The sequence below is a fragment of the Pholis gunnellus genome (genome assembly GCF_910591455.1).
Source record: "Pholis gunnellus genome assembly, chromosome: 5".
Taxonomy (NCBI): Eukaryota; Metazoa; Chordata; class Actinopteri; order Perciformes; family Pholidae; genus Pholis; species Pholis gunnellus.
Genome location: NC_136531.1, coordinates 22,292,605 through 22,317,285, shown reverse-complemented (window position 1 = coordinate 22,317,285; position 24,681 = coordinate 22,292,605). Strand labels below are relative to the sequence as shown.

The window sequence follows — 24,681 nt, the reverse complement described above, 5'->3', positions numbered from 1 at the left end:
AAGCCAATGCAGAAGTGTGTCAGAAACCTACATTTTCTCTAATGGACAGCAGGGGGCAACTCCTCTGGTTGCAGAAAGAAATAAGATTGTATAGTCTCTGAGATAATGATCCTACTGTACTTCTCTCTTATTACCACAGTAAACATGACTTTATGGTCTCAATTGCATAGTTTCAAGTCTTTTTCAATACAGCATGATGTTCATTTCGTAAATTATTGTTAAATTTAGAGGAAAATAGACCATAAAGCAGGGTATGCTTTAGGGCGTGGCTACCTTGTGATTGACAGGTTTCTACGGCTAGAGCCAATGCGGTGTTTCTACTTCACTCCTCTGCAGTCCTAATATGGTCACTTCTGTTCACTGGTTGCAAAAAGTCAAGATGGCGACGGCCAAAACATCGAACTCAAGGCTTCAAAAACGCAGTCCCAAACCAATGGGTGACGTCTCGGCGACCACATCCACAGCTTATATACATTCCATGGTTTTTTAGCACTTGGTTGCGTATTGAGGCTCCCATTGTTTACCCCTCTGACGCATTGCGCTCTGCCTCTCTACTTCTTATTTCAGTTTGTGGGTTGGTAGGCTCAACTGCATGTTCAAGAGCTCTGAAAACTCAGATAATAAGAGAAATTAACTCCATAACAAATGCATATGTCAATTGCAATATTCATCACTGACTGTATGCCTGGCAGTCAGATCGTGAAAAGTGCAAGGTTAAAAAAGTTGTGCTCGATTGTCATGCTTTGTAAAAAATTGTATAAAACTCAATTGCTCACATTTGCTTTTGCGCTTGAAATATGAATTATTTTTACAAAAAAAAGAAACACTGACTAGGAGAGATAGTTTTGAGCTGATGTGACTGAAGTAGTCAGAAAGAAATGTACTGATCGCAGCATTTTTCTCTTTGAGATAATCACATGAGACAATTGCTACCCAAGCTGAATCCTCACTCTAGTCATGACTTCATAAATTGAATAAAATCATGAACCCAAACCAACTGCCAAAACTCCATCAGTCTTTAGATTTCAGCACACACCTTCATGTTCAGCTTCTGCACACACTCCTTCAGCTATTACATGGAGACACAGCATGGGGCGGAATTAAAAGGGCAATTATCATGAGTTTCGAGATGGCCCATGTCAATTAATATCGACTGGGCTCGTCGTTCCATGTGCCACATACGCAGCAGCCAGTGTGCCATGGCTGCAAATGAAGGGGCCGCTTAAATTCATCCCATCGCCAAAGCCACTTATCGTTATTATGCCCCTTATTCAAAGAAATCAGCCGAAAGGCCATTATCTGGAGCTGAATATCTTCGCAGTGTGGCAGAGAAAAGAGTAAACTGTGACTCAAGTATGATGAGTCAAGCAGACTTTGTGATCCTAATATACATTTTCTGCATGTATGAAAGAGAAATGCATAAATGCATTCCCCTCTATGCATTTCTGCTACTGATAGAAAGCCCTGTGCCACTATAGAGGGCAGTAAAATGTAATAAAACTCTGTACTTTTACAGAGTTGACTTTCTGCTCCTATGACAGCCCTTCCCTTGCTGAGTTAATGTCCACCATAAAGGCCGCACAAACAGGTGGGAGGCGTCTCTCCCTCCTGAGTCCTTTTACTTTCTTATTTTCGCACAGTATTGAACACTCAGCACATTCTCTTACAATGTAGAAAAAGAAAACTAATATACTGTAGATACTCAATGTCCTCAGGGTTCGTGCTTGTCCCATGTTAAAAAAGTAAGCTGCAGCACATTTCAGCGTCTGTTGCAGTGCAGCAGATACACCGGTATCGCTCGGCTTCATGGACGTCTGAGTCACGCTGTTCCACTGAACAAAGGGCCTGTTTTTTTCATTGTAATGGAAATCAACTTGATAAATGACACTCTTTATATTGCGCTGCGCTGTAGGTGTGTTTTTGACATTCAAATTATGTCCAAACGGTGCCCTCTGCAGAATATTTAGCACAACTACAGCAGTGTTGTTAGTCGTCTTTTCCTCACTGCACACAACACATGTTACATTTGTGAGATGCATCATCATGGCCTGGCCTATTTTAACATGGTACTTGTGAATTTCTCTGCCCTTATCCAATCCGAGGCAGGAAACTATCTGCTGTTTACAGCTTTTGCTGTTTGGAGAACCACAACTCCTGCCTGAGTTGCAAAATAAGTATGGCCTTTTAAATCACCTCTGAAAATGCAATGTGTTTTTATCATGTTGTTTTAATTAAGGTCATTTGTCTTCATATGTGTATTTATGTGTGTGTGTGTGTAGGTCTATAAATGTACTGAATGTATGTAACACAGTACATATATAACATGTATGCATAGATATTCTCACGTATGTGTATATGACGTGTATATTTTCTTTTTTCCATGGAAAGCACTTTGAAATCTCTGCTTGTTATTCAGTGAGTGCAATATAGATACACTATTACTATCACTATTACTATGTAACTGGAAAAAGTTCAATGCTCCATATTAATCAGAAAGTGAAGTTTTTTATTCTTAGTCAAACCAGGAAGATTATACAGATTGATACAATCCACTTGGTAGCTGTTAGTAAATTCTGGTTTGGCCTAACTGCATATAAATATTCTGTAATACAATGGAAAGCTCCAGAGCAGCTAAAAGAAGCTTGCGGTGAAATTGTTTTGTCATCAGCTTTTTCTAAAGGTCAAGAATGAACCGGGTTGCGGGTAAACTTAAGGTAAAATTATTCACAAAACAGGTACAAACTTAACAATAATAATAACAAGAAAGATCTGTATTTATATTCACTGGCTCAGTAACATGAAAGATCAAACAAACATCATATCCTGTCAAATTGTACAATGTTACCGCTACACATGAAATAGGAACTGAGGAAATAGCCCTTCCTGTCCTGCTGTGTAACGCCGACTGATGCTACATTGATAAACTCAAATAAAGTATAAACACACACGGAGGGAGATAAAGAAAACAAACAGTTCTAATGGATCGGATGGATCGGGGTTGTGAATGTGGAGTTCGAGTTCCATAGAGGAGATCTGGAGGCGTTCTCCGTAGGTGTGTCCAGGCTGGCCCATTCCTACACATAAAACACAAAGAAACACACACAAACACACAAGCTTGTTAAAAATATCACCCTAATGTCATATCCTGTGGCATAGTTCATACCACTGCTTTTACTTCCGAACACGTTTCTGTGTGGGTACCTTAAAGCAGCACACCACATTATCTTGGGTATTTCATATAGTATCACTTTCATCGCTGTCGTCACATCATTGCAAAAATGTTCTATTTTCTGACACTCCTAAAACATGACGTGGTCTACATTCTTCGTCTCCAGCAGTGACGGACTCAGGCTGTCTAAATAAATAAAAAGAGCATCAGCTGCATGCATTTGGCCACCAAGGCATAGTATGTTTCATAGCATACAGGGCAGCCTATATGCTACTATGCCATTTTTTCTCCTTTTAAGGGCACCCAATAGAGCACTGCATCCTGTTTTCTCCACTGAAAAGTCACCCAAGAGGACACCTCATCATGTTTTCTCTACCCTAAGGGTATCCAAGAAGGCACTTTGTCATGTTTTCTCCACTGGAAGGGTCACATCATGGTGACCGAATAGCTGAGCGCTTAGCATATACCACGTGGGTATGAACGTCCTGAGCATTGAGTGGCTGGTTTGAATCCTGGCTGGTGAAACCATGTGCTGCATGTCATTACCTTTCTCTCTTTCCCCACATTTCACATTCCTTCTCCATTATCACTATCAAATAAAGGCATTACATGCCCCAAAAATAATCTTCAAATGTACATTTATTGTAGATGACCTTACGTTTCTCTTTTCTGTGCAGTGACAGCATGTAGGAAAACGAGATATAATACCCCCCCCCCCATTTGATGAGAGCAGGTTAGTCTTTCCATCAGCTGGCAATGACAGCGTTCTGTCCTTTAAGGTAGCTGTTCAGTAACAGAGCACAGAGAGGAAGCGAGAGCCTGGCGAGAGTCTTCGCTGTAATGAGAGCCCTTCATCAAGCTAATTAATGAACGTGATTACAACTAATGAGGGGCGAACACTGCGCTGCACTGAGGAATATCTGTGGGTTGACAGTATGTTTGGTGATTGGCAGTGTGTGCATGTATATGTATGCATGTGTGCCTGTATATGCAGTGTTGTATGCATGTGTGTGTGCATGTAGTGTATGTGTGTGTATTGGTGTGTATGTGTGTGTGTGTGTGTGTGTGTGTGTGTGTGTGTGTGTGTGTGTGTGTGTGTGTGTGTGTGTATGTTTTGTTTACAGCAAAGGGATCAGGGAAGTTTACAGTTGTTTGTCAAAGTGAATCTACAGGAGAAACATTCTGTAGAGGCCACAGAAATACCAGAAATACCAAAAGAACAGAAATGAGTAAACTGCACATGATCTGCATAGTTTTTGTGTTAAAATCAATATTGCAAAGTTGAACATGCATCGTAGGATAAGTCTGGTCATATTCTGTTTTTCGTATTGTCAACAAATCCCATGAAAAGACCAAAACCATCGATGAATTCTTCCTACTAACAAGTAATGTGCATCCAAACACTGTCCTGCTGCTGTAGATACTCAAAACACCAAATGCGTATTAATCTACTGCTGATAATTGTCTCCAAAAAATGTACTATTTACTCCTATTTGAGTACTGTTTGCCAAGAACTGCCGTGTCCAGCTGTTTTAGATCCACATCTTCAGTAGGAACCATTGGGCTCGAGGCTGAGAGCCAAAGACTAAGAAAGTCAGAAAGTATTGAGAGGGGGCCTCACACATTGTTGGTTTTGGTTCTTTCATGGGATTTGCTGACGATGACAAAAAGCCAACCGGCCTTACCCAAAGTGTTGTATAAGAAAGGGCAATGGTAAAAAGGGAAGCTGTTGCTTAATCATAGTTGATAAAAACAGAATTTTTTAAAAGCAATCAGAGATTCAGGTATTGATTCATAATTACCTGAGAGGTAAAGCTCGTACGCCTGAGTGTCAGGTCTGCAAAACAGAGAAGAAAAACAACAAGCACTGTTTGTATCAGTATATCTCTTTACTTTCATGCAATTTACTGCAGAACTAACAAATCGTCTCAGAGAAATTGAAGGGAAGTGAATGGATAGACAATTAACAAGTTATGATCGTAAAACTCACCAACAACATGGTCCTTAGCATGAACTTTAGTCCAGAACTGTGCTTCCTGTCTGAAACAGTTCAACACAGCAACATTTTATAACACAATACCAACTCTGCAATGCAGTAATGCATTTCTTTGTAACAAGTTTTAGGAAAACACACCTGGCACCCATTCAGTGGGTTCTAACTAGAACCCAGCGTAAAGGGTTATACCTAGAACAATCTGTGAAAGGTTCCACACAGAACCCCCTCTGAGAGGTTCTACAGAAAGTTCTTCTATGGTGTAGTGGTTCTACCCAGACCCCACTCTGGAGGTTCTATCCAGAACCTTTCCACCTTCTGAGGGTGCTAACAAGAACCCACCCAGGTTTTTTTTTCCGAGAGCTAAAGTGTTTCATCTAGAACCCTCTCAGTGAGATGTACTGTGAAACCTTTCTGTCCAACTTTTACTTTCCACAGGTTTCATCTAGAGCAGCACAACCCACATCAATCACGGTTCACCATCACAGTCTTTGGGGGCGAGTTTTAACCGTGAACCCTTTTACTCTATATTCCTCTATATTGATTTCAACAATTCTTGAAGAACTCTTTCTTCCAAAAAGGGTTCTTTGTATAAAAAGGAACCCTTAGCCTCACAAAGAACAGTTGAAAAACACTCTTTAAAAAAGCAAGCAAATGGTTCTTGGTAGAACCTCAGCCCTTCAGGATAAACCTGTTTGGAACCATTATTTGCAGAGTTTCACAATAAGTGCAACGAGCTAACACGCAATACAATAAGTGCAACAAACTAATACGATTACAATAAGTGCTAAGTGGAAGGCTCAGGGTAGTACTTCTTGATATTTTTGCTTTAAACTGTTTGTTATGTTGCCAAATTGAGAAAAATATTTGCAGTAAACGCCGCCTCTAAATGTTGCTAATGTGTCATTGCTGTCATGGTGCTGATGGTAATTCACACTTGTTTATTAGAACTTCAGGGAGACAAAATGACTGTGGACAGACAAACACAGTGATCATTTACTGGCCTTTAAGACTAAAAAGAAAATACCTTTTCTTCTTTTCCTCGGCTGCTGCTTTTACTTTAAAGAAGCGCGAAAAGAGAAGAAAAAGAGGAAATAATAAGTTTCACAAATGAAGACAATAATAACAGTGTAAATGTATCATGTGAGAAATACCTTTCCTGTGTGCCAACACAACCACGAGTGCCAGTGAACAGAGAAACAATACCACAGCGGAGAACGAGCCCAGTACGAGAGGCCAGTCCACACCGGACAAATCTGCAGACATCACACTGGCGTAAGTCTGAGTCATTTTATTTAATTTTACTTCCTGCCACTCACAATTCATAATAGAGTAATCTACATAATAAATAATAACATGTTAAAGTAGTTCTACCTGGTGGTGATTGAGGATGAATTCCTGCAAAAATGAGAAAAGAACCAAACAGTCACATTTTATGTCAGATGATGCTCTACTAAAACCACACACACATGCAGTATAACCGTGAATCTACACCTCGGGTTACAGCCAATGGGAGGCTGTGCTCAGATTTGCTCCATTTGCCTCCCAGGAGGACATCGTACTGGCACTGGTACAAAGCCACAGGGGTGTCCTGGACAGGCACTGGGAAGGTGGCCTGATGGTTGATCATGGTGGCATGGTGAGTGTCAACAGGAAGTTCATTATTAGCATTATCAGCAAGGTAGAGGGAGAACACAGCGCGGGGGTAAGCGGGCGACCCTGTGCAGAGCAAATGCCACACGTCCGTCTGCTGCTGGAGGACGAGGGTGGGAACTGGCAACCCGTCTGAAATCAAAATCATAGCAAACATTAGCCAGTATATAGTATATATAATATATATATATATATATATATATATATATATATATATATATATATATATTATGTATGCTCTTAAAGCAAAAGAGACACTATTTCCAGCTTCTCAAATGTGAATATTTGCTGTTTTTCTTTGTCTCATATGATAGTAAACTGAATGTTTTCGGGGAATTGGGCTGAAAGAAGCCATTAAACTCACTAACATTTTAAAAACATAACAATTTATGGATTCATTGATAAAAAAATACATAATGAAAATAATTATTAGCTTGAGCGCTACTTACATTTTCTAAATTGGGTGAGCACTGTAATACTTGCCATTAAATTCAACATTGCAGATGTTATCCCATTCATACAGTAATTCATTCAAATATTATTTTCAGAATGCATCACAATGGTAGTTACAATATTATTCCTAAATGTAAAACTACATTAAAAGGTGTGTCAGAAGTGGAAAAACAAACAAAACGTATGAAAAATATGAAGAAGAACCAGTTTGAATGATTGACGTGTAGCAAATGAATCAAAAGAAAAACCCACTTCATGTAAAGCAGGTTTATAAATGTTAGTTTTGAGTTAAGATTTAAAGGAAGTCAATGTCGTAACAAGATAAACAACAGGCATCCTGAGTTTGGGGGCCCTTAGAGCAAACATTCACCTGTAATAGCGATTTGAACCACGTTGCTGACGGTTGAATTAACCAACGCCATTTTCTTGGTGATCTGGTAAATGCACGTGTACTCTCCCTCCTCTCCTCCCCTCACCGGCCCCACACTGAAGACTCCTGGCTGGGGTTCAGGGTTTGATTCCCGACTGGCCCGAGGCTGGAGGATGACAGATGCCGCCCCCGTTCGCTCAGCGGCCCTCAGCAACAGGAAGGTCAACGGTTTGTTGCGATGTCTCGGCTGGGTCTGAGACTCGGACGGAGGAGGGACCGAGCATCTGAAGGACAGCATGTCCCCACGTTTTACCACGCCGGTAGAGGGATTCACGGACAAGACTGGGGGAGGGAACAAGGGGATGGAGCGAGTGGGGGCATCATCTGGGAAAAGTACAGAAAGGGAGAGGAAAATGAAACAATTATCTCTACATTTGTGTGGCCCCGTTACTTTGACACAGTTGTGTAAACCATGTAAAAAATAATGCGAACAACCTCAGGTTTGCCACAGTCAGCCAAACCTCTGTAACCGTCAACCCTGGAAGCCAGCACACATTGTGTTTGATGTTTGTGTGTGTGTGTGCGTGTAGGTGTGTGGTTTCTATATGAAGTGCAGGATGTAACTACCACTGCACACACCCACAGAGTGGAAGACAATAAGAGACCACAGAGAGCACCTGCATGCAGCAGTGTGTTTTGAGGGGTTGGAGTGCAGCGGAAGGGAGTGTTTATTATGTTATACCACATGTCGAATCACTTGTGGGTGCAGACTGAACTGAGTGACTGCACAAACTGTTGTTCCACGTTAAATGAGAAGTGGAGCAGCTACAGCCTAGACCACATCCACTACTACTACAGCTAGACCAGAGTATGTCTCCATCAAATTAGATTTGTAATCTGTCACAGGCCCGATTTCCATCAAGATATGCATTTGAAAACAACAACAAAAGAAAACATGGACGCACCTTTTTGGGTCTCTAGCTGCAAATAGGGACTGAACACACTGAAAGGACGGTCCTGGTCCTTGTACAGACAGCAGAAGAGTTGGACTGGATCCCCCTCATTTACCCTCACATTGAACTGAACCTCCTCAGCGCCGGACTGCAGCACCTTAGAGTCCACCTCAATAAACGAATGGACACACAGAGAAGAGTAAAACCACAGGAGCCCAGTGGTAGAAGACACAGCACACATCCTCAAAAAAAACGTGTACCTTTTCTCTGTCCCGGAACAACATGAACGTATCCCCTCGGTGGCCCTCTGGTGTCCGGCAAGCCAGAACCACGGAGCTCTTTGACCTCGCATGGATGTAAAGTGTAGGCGCCGGTGCCGGCAGAGGTGAGGAAGTAGAAGCAGAAAGCCTTCCTAAACAGGAGAGAGAGAGAGAGAGAGAGAGAGAGAGAGAGGTTTCACATGCAGAAATAATCAGTTCAGTTTCACACATTTTGAGTTGTTGTAACAGTGACGCACCAACTGTGATTGCTAAATCTAGTGACGCTCACTTTGTACCGAACTGGTGATTGCAGCTGATGACAACGTAACAGTGGAACGTGAAATTCAAAAATAGACATATTGCCTGTAACTTCAATATTTAGTAAATTTACAAGTATAGTCGTACATTTTTGTGTCGATGATTATGCATTTAATGACAGTTCTGCCATTGTTTGCTTCTCCTTTAACCTGCCGAAAATCAGCAAATAGATGTTTCTAGTGGAAATACATTGTTGATAGACAAAACAATAAAACTCAGCGATAAATATAATAATAATTTAGAAACAACTATGGTACAACACTTACCCCAAAGTTGTAGAGAAGTGAACAACAGATATATCCAAAGGGATTGTCCACCACTAACAACCTGCATCTTTGACACAAGAAGAAGACTGAATAGTGTGAGAAAGCACATACAAGCATGGGCTTCTCTCTCTCTCTCTCTCTCTCTCTCTCTCTCTCTCTCTCTCTCTCTCTCTCTCTCTGTTTTCTTAATATGTATCACATCCTCTTGAAGACAGAGCGATTGGGGGAAGTTGAACCTGTAAACACACTTCCTTTTTTGGAGTCCACTGATGAGAATAAATAGCAGGTCCTGTTTGTTAGTAACCCAAATGTAAAAATATTTACGTGTCAGACACAGCAGATGCAGAATTCCCCCACATATCATCTGGTGTCATCAGGATGTGATAGGTGTGCACGATAATAGAATGGTGGAATGTAACTAAGTACATTTAGTTGAGCGTCGTACTTAAAGGTGCAGCGAGTAGGATTTGACGCCATCTAGTGCCAAAGTAGCAGATTGCAACCAATTGGAACCTGTGTGCCAGACGTGTAGGAGAACTACGATGGTTGATTTGAAAATATATGTGAACATTTTGTTTCGAGCTATTGCTAGTCAAGCAGACAGATACAGTATGTTCAATATAGCTTCTAGAAGATTATTAAAGTATGAATCGTGATTATTGAGTACATCATTGCTTTTTGTTTCTTTATTGTCCAAATCAAGTTTTTCGTTGTTGTTTTGTTACTTTTGGAAATAAAGCCTGACATGTTCGGTCACTTTGTCACACAAAGAGAAGTAGACTTAGCGTGGGAAATGTCTGAGGCAACCACATCTGCAAGATGATGAAAAAAAAAGAGAGAAATTGGATGACAGAGACCAAGAATTAGCTTAATGATAGACGGAACAAGATGTTTATAAACTGTATCAACAATTCCAAACTTGAGTTTGGTTTAGAGGAGAATTAAAGTGCACATTACAAATCAAATTCATCTCAAGGTGGTAAATATTCCTGAAGAAGATGATGGTACAGATTGAAATCACATTACTCTGGGAACGTTTCACTAGCAACCAGCTAAATTAAGTCATATTTTATATTCACTTCATCAAAATAAAGATTGCTTCTACTAGTATTTTATTGAGAGTGAGGCCAGTTATAGAGGAGTAGTAAATCTCATCACTAGTGCAGATCCTTGAGGGTGCACTTTTTCTTTAAGAGCCTCCTCTTATAAAGAGGGATCAGGTGCAGCAACATTTTAAAACCTTTAAAAACACGTCATCTGCATTTTAGAGTTCATGCTCAGTAATGAATCTGGGACTAACAGGATAACACAGTTATTACTGTTAGAATCTCTTCCAAGGAATCATGTTTTACAATACGAGCACATATGTACAGGGAAGTTACTACATACTCTAGAGATGCATGTCAAATTCAGAAGAAAAAAACAAGTGGCTACTGGTGGTGAATTTTTTGAGGAAGATCATGATTAATGTTATCATGTTAAGCGTTGTTCTTTCCACCTCTGCATCATTTCTAAGTAAAACAAAACATCTCCCTATTTCTACCAAGAGATGAGTTCATTTTTATTCACGTCAGCTTATGCAAGGCGGGGTAGACATTACAAGACATACTGGTGCAACATTTACATTAACAGCATTTATCTCTCCTCCTGGTGTAAAACTGTCTGATAAGATGCTAAAAATTAATTAAAGTGTATTGAGAAATACAGCCACGAATGCACAAACAGTTGCACCTGTAGCAACTTTTATTAAAGAACCTTTACTCCATAAAACACAACATATTTATGTAAAACAGAGACATGTTATTCACATGTGAAACCCAGTTAACATGCAGCTGATGCCAAGAAAATCCACGATGCCCTAATGATGAATCCTAATTATCATAATCATAGTTTTTAAATATGTCAACATTGACTTGATGGATAGGCAGGCACCACGTTTTAGTTTTGTACCAACAGTCATGGCACCTGGGTGATAAATCCTAATGACTTTGGTGGACTTTGGGTCTGACTTTTGTTCTGGTGCCACCATGAGGTTCAAATGTGTGGCTTCTTTACAACGATTGGATGTAGAGAGCGCTGCAGGAATGAGTCCTAAAACTGTCAGCATTTGAGCACTTCCGGTTCCCTCGTCTCGAAGTCAATGTTTTTTTTAAATGGGTTTTTGGTTAGACACCTAAAATAAGGTCTGTGGTTAAGACAAGCTGAAGAGCTTTTTCACGATATTGTTCTACCATATAAAACATGTCAGTAGATACCCCTTTTCATACATTTTCTTATAAAAAGGCGGTTCAAGAGGCTAAATAAACTGTAACGTCATCATGCTAACAGCCTGCACAGCCTTGTTGTGTATACTTGTGCTAATGCTTCACGTGGTGAAGTTAGTTAGCTTTTTACTTCTGCCATTGCATACAGGGTGCACAAATCCTAAAAGTGGTGTTCATTTGTGAAAATGATCTTGCTGAACAAAACGTGTAAGTAATTTCTGCAATAATCCAAAATCCAGTGGAAAAATCGCATTGGCTTTTTGTCAAGGTAACCGGTACGATGCTAACTTCCCGGTTGGCCTACAAAAATACGTCATCCCTGCAGCGTTCTCTTGCCATAAAATTTGGCGCACACATTGATGTCCTGGATTAATTAAATTGGTGATCCCCTGACTTTTCCTCTAGCGCCACCAAAGGGTAAAAAAATGTGCATGCTTCATGCTAACTTTTATTTTATTTAATGTTTATTGTAGCCTCTGCATCTAGTTATATTACTTTCAACATTGGTTGCTATAGAAATTAGCTGTTAAAAACACTGAAGTGAAGCTAGAAAAGGTGATTACAAACTGAGTGGGAGGAGGTGAGGGACAAGTGGACTACTTTACTTTGGAGGTAATGAAAAACACTGTCGTGCTTCTTTTTGCTTCCGGGTTGGGACGGGTCTTGTCTTCTCTCGTCCATCAGCATCACACTCCCTCTCTCTCGCGCGCGCAGCAGCAGCAACAGCAACATCCACGAGTATCACACGCGCGCACTTGCCCAAGCGGTTTCCCAACAACGTGATGTTTTTGCGGGTCACGTCGGGGTAAAACCACCCCAGAAAGAAGAAGAGATGGATGAAGACTTCGCTCCTGAGCCGGAGCGTCTGCGGACATTCGTGAGGAAACTCAGAGAGGTGTTTGACGCGTGTGACGAAGACTCGGACGGGTTTATCTGTCCTGAACACTTCGTGCAGTTGGGTTCTCAGTTTGGACGAGCAGAACAGGTGAGAGCGTCTTTTTTCTTCTTCTTAAACTATAGGCTACCGCCCGCCATTCACGTTCCAGTAGCAACTAAATAAAGATATTTTTTGAATTGTGTAATAAAAAAAGAAAAATGTAGGTCACTGTATGTCGTCTCTTGAAAATATATAATTACGTATTTCACATTGCTATGTGATAAAAAGCTTATGCAGAGAGGTTCCTGTTGAAAGTTCTACAGGTTGGAGCCAAAGCAGGAATACGTTTTTGCTCCTTAATGCAGTGGGAGCAGTGGGAGCAGTGCTTATGTATCTTTCCAGCAAAATAGTTTGGTGCTCTTTCAGTTTACCTCTGTGACCTGAAACTTGTGTGTTGAATAAAGTGGTTGTTAAGTTCTGAAGCAGGAAAGTAACTGTAATGTGAGCACATTGTCTGGCGGAAATATGCTATTCCCTTTTAATGGTGCCTTGTGCAAGATATTTCCTGAATTCTAGTTTAAAAAAATATTCATGAACTTTATCTTCAGAATATGAAGATTTTCTTAACTGACAGTGTTGACGTCGTACCACTTGTACCTCAAGAGGCGCCAGTGAATCAGTGTAGCGGCCGGTCTGCCCCATAGATTATGTCTGTCAATTTAAAACATAATTTTGTAAGTTAAGAAAATCACAGTATGTTGCACATTTGTCGGATTAACATTTACTGTGCAGTCCAATACCCATACTACCATGCTGTTTGCTAGAACAATATTTAGTTTGTCCCGGTGCATAGAAGGTCAAATGCCAAAAAAAATCCCCGGATGTCGCATTTATGCGCCAATATGCTTTTATGTCTTCACATATATATATATATATATATGAGCAAGAGGGTCAGAGTTCAAGGTGCCATGTTAGGAGCAGCTAATATGTCCCAATTAAATGCATACTGCATGCAACAGTACGCACTCTGTAAAGGCAGCTGTAGTATGTACTAAAAGAAAAAGTATGCAACATGAAGTTGTGTGTGAAACCGCTCAGTGAACTACATCTCTCGTCTTGCACATTCTACGTCACCACTGCCAACATGGCCGTTACTTTGGCTTGCTAGCTAGGTAACTTATACTTACACATTGTTGATGGGAGTACGTTTCGGTACAAAACAAACAGAGAGAGACGTCACTTTAGGACTTTTAGGCTTTCTAATTACGCATTTTCACAGACTTTTACTTCAACCATTGTTTGACAAAATGAGACTTTCGTGACATGCAAAAACTAAACCTAAAAAACAAACTGTTACGTCTTCTAGCTTGCGACAAATGAGGAATATTACTGGTTCACATTTTAGATGTTTTCATCAGTGCGTGTGTCACAGTGGACGTCCCTCGTGTCTCACTGCGTGCCGGGGTAATTGAACACTGCGGTTGATTAGCTCCCCAGTGTTGTGTTGCTCATCGGCGGGAACATCGAGGAGACACTGATTAGCTCCTGGGGGAAGCCTTCCACTGACCTGGGAAACGGGTTCACGGGATCAAGCAGATGCAATTCTGAACTCCACGGCCGAAGATCCCACACGATACACTGCGCAACATGTTACACGTCACATTGTGCACTGTGTCCGCTTCTATTTATTGTTTATCGTGATATAAATATTCCCCAGTTCTCTCACTCTTTTGGTGAGTGATTCAGAAGTCACACACAAAACATCTGTTCTATGATCATGTGACCCAAAGTGTATTCATAGTACAGAGTGTGTACGGAAAAAGAAACGCATGCACACTACGTGTAGTCGGTTTGGTTTCCACTTTCTGATAGATGCACCGTATTAAGCAGCCTCCTGCATGTGTTGCCCTCTCATGTCATTGTCCTTTATGGGCGAATCCCACCGTGACCTCCTGACCCACTATAGTACACAGTGGGTGACGCTCTCCCCGTTGCACAGTCACATGCAAGATTTCCTCGCTCGTCCTCTAATGAATGCTGAGACACCTTTTTAAAAGTCTGTGGTCAAAGTTCACTGTGACCTCACATAGTTCACATGCCAATTATGCCAATTCCACACAAACATCTAAAAGGATAAAATGATGAAGTGGTGACATTTTGGACGGACGTGGATGTAAACGGCAACATCGCTGGTCGGCGGAGGAATACAACGCGAGGCTGTGATTCTAGTTTTTTAACCTGGGGAAAACCCCGAAGTAGTTTTTCTGTTTGTTGTGCTAAAATTAGTGCTGTTAAATTAGAAATGGCTGTGGGTAGCTTGCAGAGAGAATAATGCATTATTCAGCCGTGGTGCAGAGCGCTGAAAGGCAGCAGCGATGTGTATGTGGGCGGATCATGAGTCAGGGCGGGCACGTACTTGGGAATGCTTTAATTATACAGATGTGTGATATTGCACATGAGGTGTGTTGGATTGTTTTAGTAAACCGTCCCAATGCCCTCAGTCTGGGTTCAGATCAAAAGTTCTTCACATAGAATTGTTTTTCTTGGAGGCAGTGAGTGAGGGTTTGTTTATCCATGGATCTACATGAAGACTACAGCTACTGGCCAAATGTCCACGTAATTATTATTATTATTATTATTATTATTATTATTGTGGTTTCCTGGAAAATATCTTCCCATCATTTTGGTGACATCTTGTACATTCATTCATGTTATGTGTGGGGGACCTTGCTGGCAGGTACGAAGATCACAGGTGGGTTTAAAAAAGAAAATGTAACCACAAAAAGTTGACGACGTACAAAATTAGCATCAAAGTTCTGGGCCTACGAAAGAGGTCGACCGAATATTACTTTACTCAGGCTATCTATAACATCAACTGAAGAGGCTTAAGACAAAAAGGGTTACATTATGTATATGATTAATGATCAGACCATTTGAAGCAGAGTAAGATGTTTATTAATATAAATATTTCAGGAACTAAGCAAAACAAAAAAAACACCAACAAACTACTTTACTCTAAAGAAATATCTCTCAACGTCAAATCTCAATCCCCCCCATGATGTGGCGGACACTTGGTACATTCCAATGGCCACTTCCTGTCTTTATCTCTCTGATTTAGCTTCTTTTGCTCCAGCCTGTCAAGATGTCCCTGCAGCAGTGGTAACCCAAAGAAATAGAAAGGAGATAGTAGAGTTCAGACAAACTACATTGTGGCTGTACAGAAGTTGACTAAATGTGCACGCTACAAATAGAAACTAATGTACTCCCAACACTAAATACTATACTAATACTATATTATATTATCTGTAAGGTTACACTCAGTGCTTCTCAGGCTATGCAATGATAGAAAGATGTTGTTGGGCCAAACAAACACACAGCGTTGTGCTGTGCATGTCATTTTTTCAAGATGATAAAGGCAGTAAACTGATGTTAGACATTTATTGTTGGTTATTATCCGACAGGGTTATTATCATTTCAAATCCAATCTACTTTGCATGATTTTGCGCAGTAGTTCTGTTGGAGGAAAATTTAAACGTACGTTTTTGAAGAAGAGAAAACTTCTGGCGCTCAGTCTTTTGGGTAGCACACGTTATCATTCAGCACGGAGTGCATAGTGTAGCTCTGCGTTTTTAAAATGCCACCGTGGTGTTTTAGTACTTGAGCGGTCTCGAGACCTCTTTTTGAAGGTCTCTGAATGAAGCGCATTTTCACTCGGCCTTGTCTCAGGATTTTAGTTCAAAACCACAACTGCAGAGATATCCACAAACGCCCTGTGCATTGTCTAAATGTATGAGTCTACATCACGATTGCTTTTAGAAACAAAGGAAAATCCTCCCCTGCAATGATTGATTGCATTGATTATTTTTTCAAGACATTTCTCATGGTACATTTGTTCACACAAACATACAGTAAATATGGCAAAAAAAAGAGGTAAATGAGGAGGAATTTCACTTTATTTTGGCGGGTATTGTTATCGAAATGTTGCCTACGGTGTGCATGTTCCACATTTCATAGGAAATGTGTGTCATGTAGTGTTGGACTCTGTTGTTTGCATTGATAATAAAAACAGAGGATAGGTGCAGCATGAGAGAATGACTCGCTGATGTACTTAATAACGTTGGTGATAAGTAACCTTCTGCAGCACTCTTCATCTCTGTAAAGGGCCTTTTCAGGACAATGTTGAGAGTGAGGGTGAGTCATGCACCTCAGCCGCCTGTCTATCTCGGCAACGGCTGGTTTAATGTGGCAGTGGGAGGCACAGACCTGCATTAACACACAAATATAAACACTAACACATGTAAATACGTGTTGAAGTGGCTGAAGATTATAGGTCATTTTCAATATGATCCTATATAAGTGGGTTTCAGCACAGATAATAGATTTTTTTAACGGCACATATTTTGAGTTGGCGTAGCAAAGAAACACTAACGCTCAGTTCTATTAAGCCGAAATGAAACGCAGCCGTCACTGCTGTTAAATCGAACCTGTGCTTTTCATGCAACAAAATTCTCTCTCAAATGTAAGAATTAACCAGAAGCATCGGGCCCCCGGGGGCCCCCAGCGTAGACCGATACAGGGAGCAGAATAACCTCATCTGGAACAATTTTACTTTGCATCAACAGAAATGAGCTCGGTCATGTTTTCTCCGTGCCTTCTCCTCAGGTGAAGAAGTTGGCCAGATGTCTGGACCCCGACTCTCACGGGAGGATCGACTTCAAAGACTTCTGCCGCGGCGTGCTCACCATGAAAGGTGAGAATGTGTGTTTAAGGGCTGCACATGTTGTGTTGCTTTTAGAGAACACACTTGTTACTGTGTCTTGCTGCTTTCAACAGTAGCTTTTGGTAATAATGAAGCATATAGGCTATTTCTATTGACTTCAATTCCTACAATAATCAAAATGTACTTTTGCTGCACTATAGCAGAACATTTCCAGCATCGGTGTCTTTTAAATCCATTCAGCTACCTGCAGGCAGACCGACTGACAGCAATCTCACACAAGTTGGTGTTCCACTGTTTTTATGTATTTCACAGCAACAACCAGGAGACACCTCTACAAAACATTTAGCTGGTTAGCTTAGAGTGCGATGGATGAATCCAGTGAAGCCCTGATAACGCTACCCCTGCTTAACCAAGTGGAATGAAGTATCGTTTATGCCAACTCATCATATTTCCTCTTTCCGGTGGTCTGTTCTCTTTGTTTTCTGCCCAGACTGGGAGTCTTGTGTAAAACCAGGTCAGCTTACCCTCAACAGTACACCAGGCCAACCAGGACACAGGAGGGGACAGAGCCGGGGTACGGCCGCCCAGTAAGAGGGGCAACAAATTGGGTTTCTGGTTCTGCATGGCTGAGTGCTATTGAGTTGACTTGGCCTCAATAATACAATGTTCATTTAACACTGGAGTGTTCGTTAATGACAGTCCATTAGACTTCCTTTACACCAAAGATCTTCTACCTCTCGTGTATACTGAACGCCTGGTCGCATAATGCGTACATTCAAAGCGGCTATCACTTGTTTTTATAGCAACAATGTATCAAATGAAAATGTGACAATGCTTGTAGTGATGAACCTCATGAGAGTTATCTCCTGATATGAAAACCTGAGCCAAAAGACGGAGAGTGTTAGACTTCAAATGAAAGACGCTGTTGCTCTGTAACTGCTGGATGTGTTCATACGATACTAACAGGATGTCAACTTACATGGTTATGAATATGTTCAGCTGTTCACTTGTATTGTGTTTTCCCCATAGTTGCAATACATTATAATAGCTGTTATAATTAATTATAATGTAAATATAAGCTCTTACTGGTCATTGTTTGCTTTAAGTAAAGTGTAAATAAAATAAAAATAACCACATCAAATTAAATACATTTTCAAATTACTTAAAGCACAAAATGACCACATATAGTAACTTATACTCCCTTTATAATGCATTATAACAGTGATTATAATGCTTAATCAGAAGATTATAATGTATTACAATTATCTGAATTATATCACATCCTTGCAAGAAAGTAAATGACCATCAATTATGAAGTATCCTGATACTTGACCTTAAAAATCACAACATAACGTGCTTTGTAATATGTTCAGATGATTGTTATAAAGCATTAATGAGTGCTTATCACTATATTTCTGCAGGGCTATGAGCAGATGTTGACCCATTATAAGTATGTTTATAATGGATTATAGATGGGCGGTATAGAAAGTGTTACTAAAGTTTGTATTCATTGTGCATGTTTCTGGATAAAGTGCTGCGTCTTTTACCTCCTATCAACTCTGTGAGGCCTCCCATTGGTGCCCCCTCACAACTGTTTTCCTGTTTCTTTCTTTGTACTCGGGTTCCTAAATAATAGATTGTTTTCATAAATTACACCACTTATCTGCTCTCTCCTCCTAGTTTTATCACAGGGAGTGTTTGGCTTTTTGTCCTAAAATTGACCTGCTGTGTTTTTTTTTTGTGGAAAACATTTTTATTATGAATTATGCATCCAATATGTCTTTTTCACATCCACATTTTTATATAATCATCCTCTACCCTGCCCCCCAGGAACACACACACACACCATAATGGTACACGTAGGACAGCCAGTCTTAGTTTACAAGCATGGTGGAGTATCAAAAGTACAGACAAAAATAACAAAACACATAATAGAAAAATAACAAAATAATACAGACAATAACAGCCTCCCCCAAGCATTCAGCCATCATTCCTCGGCCTAGAAAATTATCCTGCAGAATATATTGTATATTCTAGCTCCCGAATAATCCAGAAACAGTCCATATATGATCAAATATACCAGTTTTACCCCTAGACCAGTATGTTAGATATTCAATGGGTAAAAGGTGGAATATTACTTTATGCCATGAGAACCATTGTAGCATAGGCACATTCATCGGCGTGTCCTTCCTAACTTAAGGCACAGTTGATCCAAATCTAATTCTTTCATGAAAACCAAATGTTTGGAAACTACTTTCACCAAGAAAGTCTGAACACAGGACCAAATAGTGCAAGTATAACCGCCGGCGTCCTTGTTTGAGGCGATGCAGCAACCTGAACTGTAGTTCCAACTGATATATTGTGTGTTTAGCAGCACCTTAGCAGCTTGGATAGGAAATGATTACGCTGCAGAATCTCAAACAGACTGAGATGAGTCATGCATGCTTTGTATTTCTTCTCTTTGCAGGTTATTTTGGAATCTTAAAAAAGAAAAGCGGTGCACGGTTCATCACGGGGCCATATGAGGCAGCGAAGAGTTGCAGTCGGGTACGTTTTTAAAGTGTGTGCATGTGTACTTTATTAAGAGTCCAATTGAACTGAAATATATCACCCCAAATGGCTCAAATGTCACATGATTTAGATCATTTGAAATAATCTGTGTTCATTTGACATGTCAATGCTGCGTATACATCTGGGTGAATATCAGCACTGCAGCACGTAAAGTGAGCAGCAGGTTAATCGTGGTACAGTCACAAATTATAGAAAGTCCTCAGCAGCTTCCTTGTGACTTCCTGTTGGAGAGGAGTCCCAGCATGCTGTCAGTGGGTTATAATTGATTTATGGATACATGTAAAATATATAGTGGTCTGACACTAAATCCAATAATGACAAAAATGCTTTTTATTTATGAATTAATTAAAAAGTTTTTTGTGTTTTTTTTAGACAACTCCTGGACACAACACTGTGTATCAACCTGTCAATCACACGGTAGCCACGCCCATTTTCTCATAGTCTTCTATACAATCAACCAGAGGATCCGCCCCCTGCTGAGAGAGTTAGTGTTGAAAGTTAAAACATCAGCTACAACGTTGCAGTAAAGTCAGAGTGGGTGCAGCTTTTACTTTACTATTCTGTCCACTTGGTGGTAGTGTTCGACTGCTGCTGTACAGTAGAAGACACAGTATGTCCAATGAACTTCTACACGGTCTTGCTTGTATGTTATCTGTACAAAAACCCCAGATGAGTGGATGAGACACGTGTCTAAAAACTGTTGGATTTGTTCTTCTAAATGTATTATTTTAGCTTTGAAGACGTTTAGTTAATTGATACAAAAAGTCCAACGTAAAGGTTTTCCCCTTTAACATCAACTGTGAACATTTCACAAGAATTAAACAGATTTTTTAATTTATCCCTCAGATGGAAAGTTTGTACAGATGTATTATTTGGTTTTATTGCCACACGGCCTTTTGTTTGACTCCTACTGGCGTCCGTGTCCGCTGAGATAATCGCTTCTTTACATCATCGTCTAACTGAGACCACTCGGTGTTACATGTGACACTTATTTCACAAACTCTAGAGACTATCTCTTTGGAAATTTGGTACTTTACATGCAAAACCACTTCCTCTAAGAACATTGAAACTTTGCAAAGTCAATTAAACATCAGCTTCACTTCATAGTGGAGCAATAACTGCAGGATATTCTGTGCAGCAGGTTGGCATCAATGTTCTAGCCTTAGACTGTCTTTTGACATGAATCCACAGGTTTAGAGAAGTCTTTTCTGCCGCCATTGGTACAGTATAACATTTCATTATACCAACAGAGAAGTGCTCTTAAAATATTCACACTGGGTGAAATGCAATACGGTCGCTACCTACTGTGTCTTTCATAGGCACTACAAAGCACTTCTCTTTTTTGGAAATGCTGTCTCATTTGCGCACTTCCCTTTGAAACCCGCCTTATAAAAGAAATTCTGGTGGCAGACATACCATTTTATAATTCAGGATTACTTTTCACTGTTCATCATTTTCTCCACACAGTGACAGGTAGGTGTTGCAGTTATGAGTTTTCAGTTGTCTGTTTGAATATATATGCATTGTGTTTTCAGCTTTTAACACAGGAAATGTCTGTGCGATAACTGGGGAACAAGAAATTTAGGATGGAAATATGCGTGGTGATGTACTTCTGCAGTGTAGACAGGCCGAGGATTAAGGATGACATTTTATATTGTTATCCACACCAAGTTGAAGTTCCTTCTTTATGCACATAGAAGCAGTCATTGGCAATGACAATCTTAAGTTTATTTATTATATATTATATAAATTTATTTTTTAGAAAAACTAGAAGGTAGAGTGCAGATCTCCGCCAGGTGTGTCTGCACCGACCACCGCTGTATTGTGCGATTGAATGAACACAACACGCATATTTACTAAGCCTCCGTCGAGACTGCGAGTGTACCAGACGTGTTTTTCACCCGCTTGTCTCACACAACAAATACGCTCTCATTGTAATCTCTGCGTGGGTTCACGTCTCAGCTCGGCCTCACAAGTGTAACGGTCGACTCGAAGCTTCAAGTCCGCGAGAGGCAGTGCCCTCAGCTGTGTGTGTAGTTCCGTCAGCTGTTAGCTGTGAGCCGAACACAGCGTCCAAAACAATTAAAGTGTGACTGTTTCCCCCCCACACACACTGCTGAGGGTCAGAGATACACTCAGCTGTGTTATCACTAGTGGCCCCTACCGGCCGGGGGCCGGTTAAGAGCAGTGAGTGAGCAGTCAGCAGGCATTCAATGGCTGTATAGAACAGGCAATAAAAGGCGTGTTTTTTTTTTTCAGAGAGTGTGAGTCACCGCAAAGAGGTCCTTGAGCATGCACGCCATAACGGAGCGCCCAAAATATTATGCAGTTTGCTGCAGCACAATGCGAGATGGAAAGGTCACTCTGCCATTGATCGCATGATCCACCTGGCAGAGATAATAAAAAAGGAAAAGCAAGTAAAAACAAAATCACCTCGTTTCAGTGGCGTTTGAAGTGATCATAGCTCTTACAGCTGTGAATATGAGAGCTACTTGGCCGGTGTGTATACATAATTGATCTGTTGTAACATCGAGTCTGTCGTGCTCAGCAGCAAAGATGGTCATTTACAGGGACTGTGTGCAGAGCTCTGCTGTTGAAACACTTTGTGGAAAGGACTTCTTCTTTTCACCCTGTGTTTGTGTTTTATTTAACATTTCCATTGAGTGAAGTACTCTCTCAGCTCTGAACTGCTGCATGAGAAAGCAGCCACGGGAAAGCTGCAGCCAGTCAAAGCTACGGCAATGTTTTTTTACATAGAAGCAGTTATCTAAGGAGTTTTCCTCTCGTGGTGGATAGAGATAACGTGAAACTAATAACAGCTATTAAACCTCCTCGCTTTATTAACATCTCCTCAGTCTACTGGAGGTATTCTGTTAACGTCTCCTTATCTCATTTCCACATTCGAGAGGACTTCTCTCTCTTTTGATGGGTGAAGATAGGTGGCATATTTTTTATAATTAGATTTACGATGCGTAGAAGCTCAGTTATTTGAGTGCCGGGGTGTCCGGTTCTGGGAAAAAAAACGTTCAGGCATAAAGTTGTGTTGCCATAGCAAGAAGAGGGAGGAATCCCAGAGCTCCCCAGGGTAGAGCGCTGCAATGGTGTGTGTGTGAGTGTGTGTGAGTATGTGTGTGTGAGTATGTGTGTGTGAGAGGGAGTGAAAGAAGAGAGGGAGGAAAGGTGAGAAGTGTCTCATTATTGCAAAAGACGTTGTAGGAGAGATTTATTAACTTCTTTCCTGCTGCTTGGGTTCACACACCTGAACACACACACACACACACACACACACACACACACACACACACACACACACACACATGCACGAGCACACACATCCAGAAATATCAGTAACTACAGAGGGGGAGGATGTCTTGGCCGAGATGCTCAGCTGCAGGGTAACAGAGACAGGGAGAGCAGGATCAATAGGAGACAGAGTGGGAGGCGGCTGTAAATGATACATCTTATGGACTGGAGCAAAAGACAAAAAGTGAATAATCTCTAAATAAACTGAGTTTAAATCATTCAAACATCCATAATAACATTAGAATCAGCTGTCCGTGTATATATTGTCCTCCCTTTAATGTGCACAGACAAATGCTCCTCCATGTGACACATTGTGGGACTCACAGACGAGTGACGTCAAAACAACTTTATTTTATGATCAACCATGTTTCATCAGTTAACTTTTCTGGACAATTGGGTGATAACTATCTGTGGCTGTGTCACCACGAGTCTTATTTTCATTAGACGCTGTCATTTGACCCATTGTTCTTTTGAAATGATTGATTAGTGCGTCTTTGAGTAACACAGCCTGTTAAATGTTTTGTTAAAACTCATCTGGAAACGAACACTTGCCAGTGAGTTGTGAACGCTGAGAAGGAATGACACATTTGATCTGTCGCGATAATACAAGTTGATTATTATTATTATGTACATAACCTGACAATGTTCATTTAATTTACATACTATGGTCAATTAAACTCCATTATCGTCTTTGGAGACAGTCGACAAGCAAAATGCACCAAACGCACACGATTCCTTAACCAGCTGGGAACCTCAGAGACCCTGATCCTGAAAATATGTGAAAACCGAACAGCAGCCCAGATTTTCTGAGCCGCTGCAGAAAAATAATCAATAATTTACACCTCATTTGTCCTCACATGAAGAGATGTTGATGTTTTTTCTTTCTCCTCATGGTTTCTAGCAGGTCAGAGGAAACATCTTGAGCTCTCTGCCTCTAATCTGCTCTCCTGTCAAACCTCACATGCTCTTTCTCTGTGTTTTCTTCATCTCCTGCTTGTTTCGTTTGATCTCTGCTCTCAGTGAACACGCATCCTCCCTGGGTGACGATACTGTGTGTGTGTGTGTGTGTGTGTGTGTGTGTGTGTGTGTGTGTGTGTGTGTGTGTGTGTGTGTGTGTGTGTGTGTGTGTGTGTGTGTGTGTGTGTGTGTGTGTGTGTGTGTGAGAGACGGCTGCAGAAGTGAAGTTTGCAGGTCAGACGCAAGCACAAGAAATAGTTGTCATGATGTCAACCTCACTTTTTCTTTTTATTCCCCTCTCGTCTGTTTCATACGCTCTTGTTCAGAGCACATCTCTTGCTCTTATTTATTACCCATCACTCCCCAGCGCTCTGCTGCTCGTACTTTCTTCTTCTCTCATCCTTTTTCTAGAATTCTCTTTTGCTCATTGCTTCATGTCCTCTCTCTTTCCTCCCCTTGCTTGTCTACATGTTGCTCTCCCTTCCTTTTGATTTCTCCATCTCTTCCCACTTCCACCCCCCCCTCTTCTCTCTCCTTCCACAGTAGCGCTTCAG

The 24,681-nt window shown here is 40.8% G+C and overlaps 1 protein-coding gene across 2 annotated transcripts; it reads right to left on the bottom strand.

Moving 5' to 3' along the window:
• Positions 1 to 2,496: 2,496 nt before the first annotated feature.
• LOC306696219 (uncharacterized protein) lies at positions 2,497 to 7,960 on the bottom strand. 2 transcript variants are annotated; one of them, XM_079159774.1, is made up of 8 exons: positions 7,639 to 7,960; positions 6,657 to 6,947; positions 6,537 to 6,560; positions 6,317 to 6,418; positions 6,190 to 6,220; positions 5,160 to 5,209; positions 4,972 to 5,006; positions 2,497 to 3,074 (listed from the first exon to the last, which is right to left on the bottom strand). In XM_079159774.1, the coding sequence occupies exons 1-8, from the start codon at positions 7,934 to 7,936 to the stop codon at positions 2,976 to 2,978; spliced, it is 930 nt and encodes a 309-aa protein (XP_079015900.1). In that variant the 5' UTR covers positions 7,937 to 7,960; the 3' UTR covers positions 2,497 to 2,975. The 2 variants fall into 2 exon arrangements, with proteins under 2 accessions (XP_079015900.1, XP_079015901.1); XM_079159775.1 differs by lacking the exon at positions 6,190 to 6,220 and having other exon boundaries at positions 2,982 to 3,074.
• Positions 7,961 to 24,681: the final 16,721 nt, after the last annotated feature.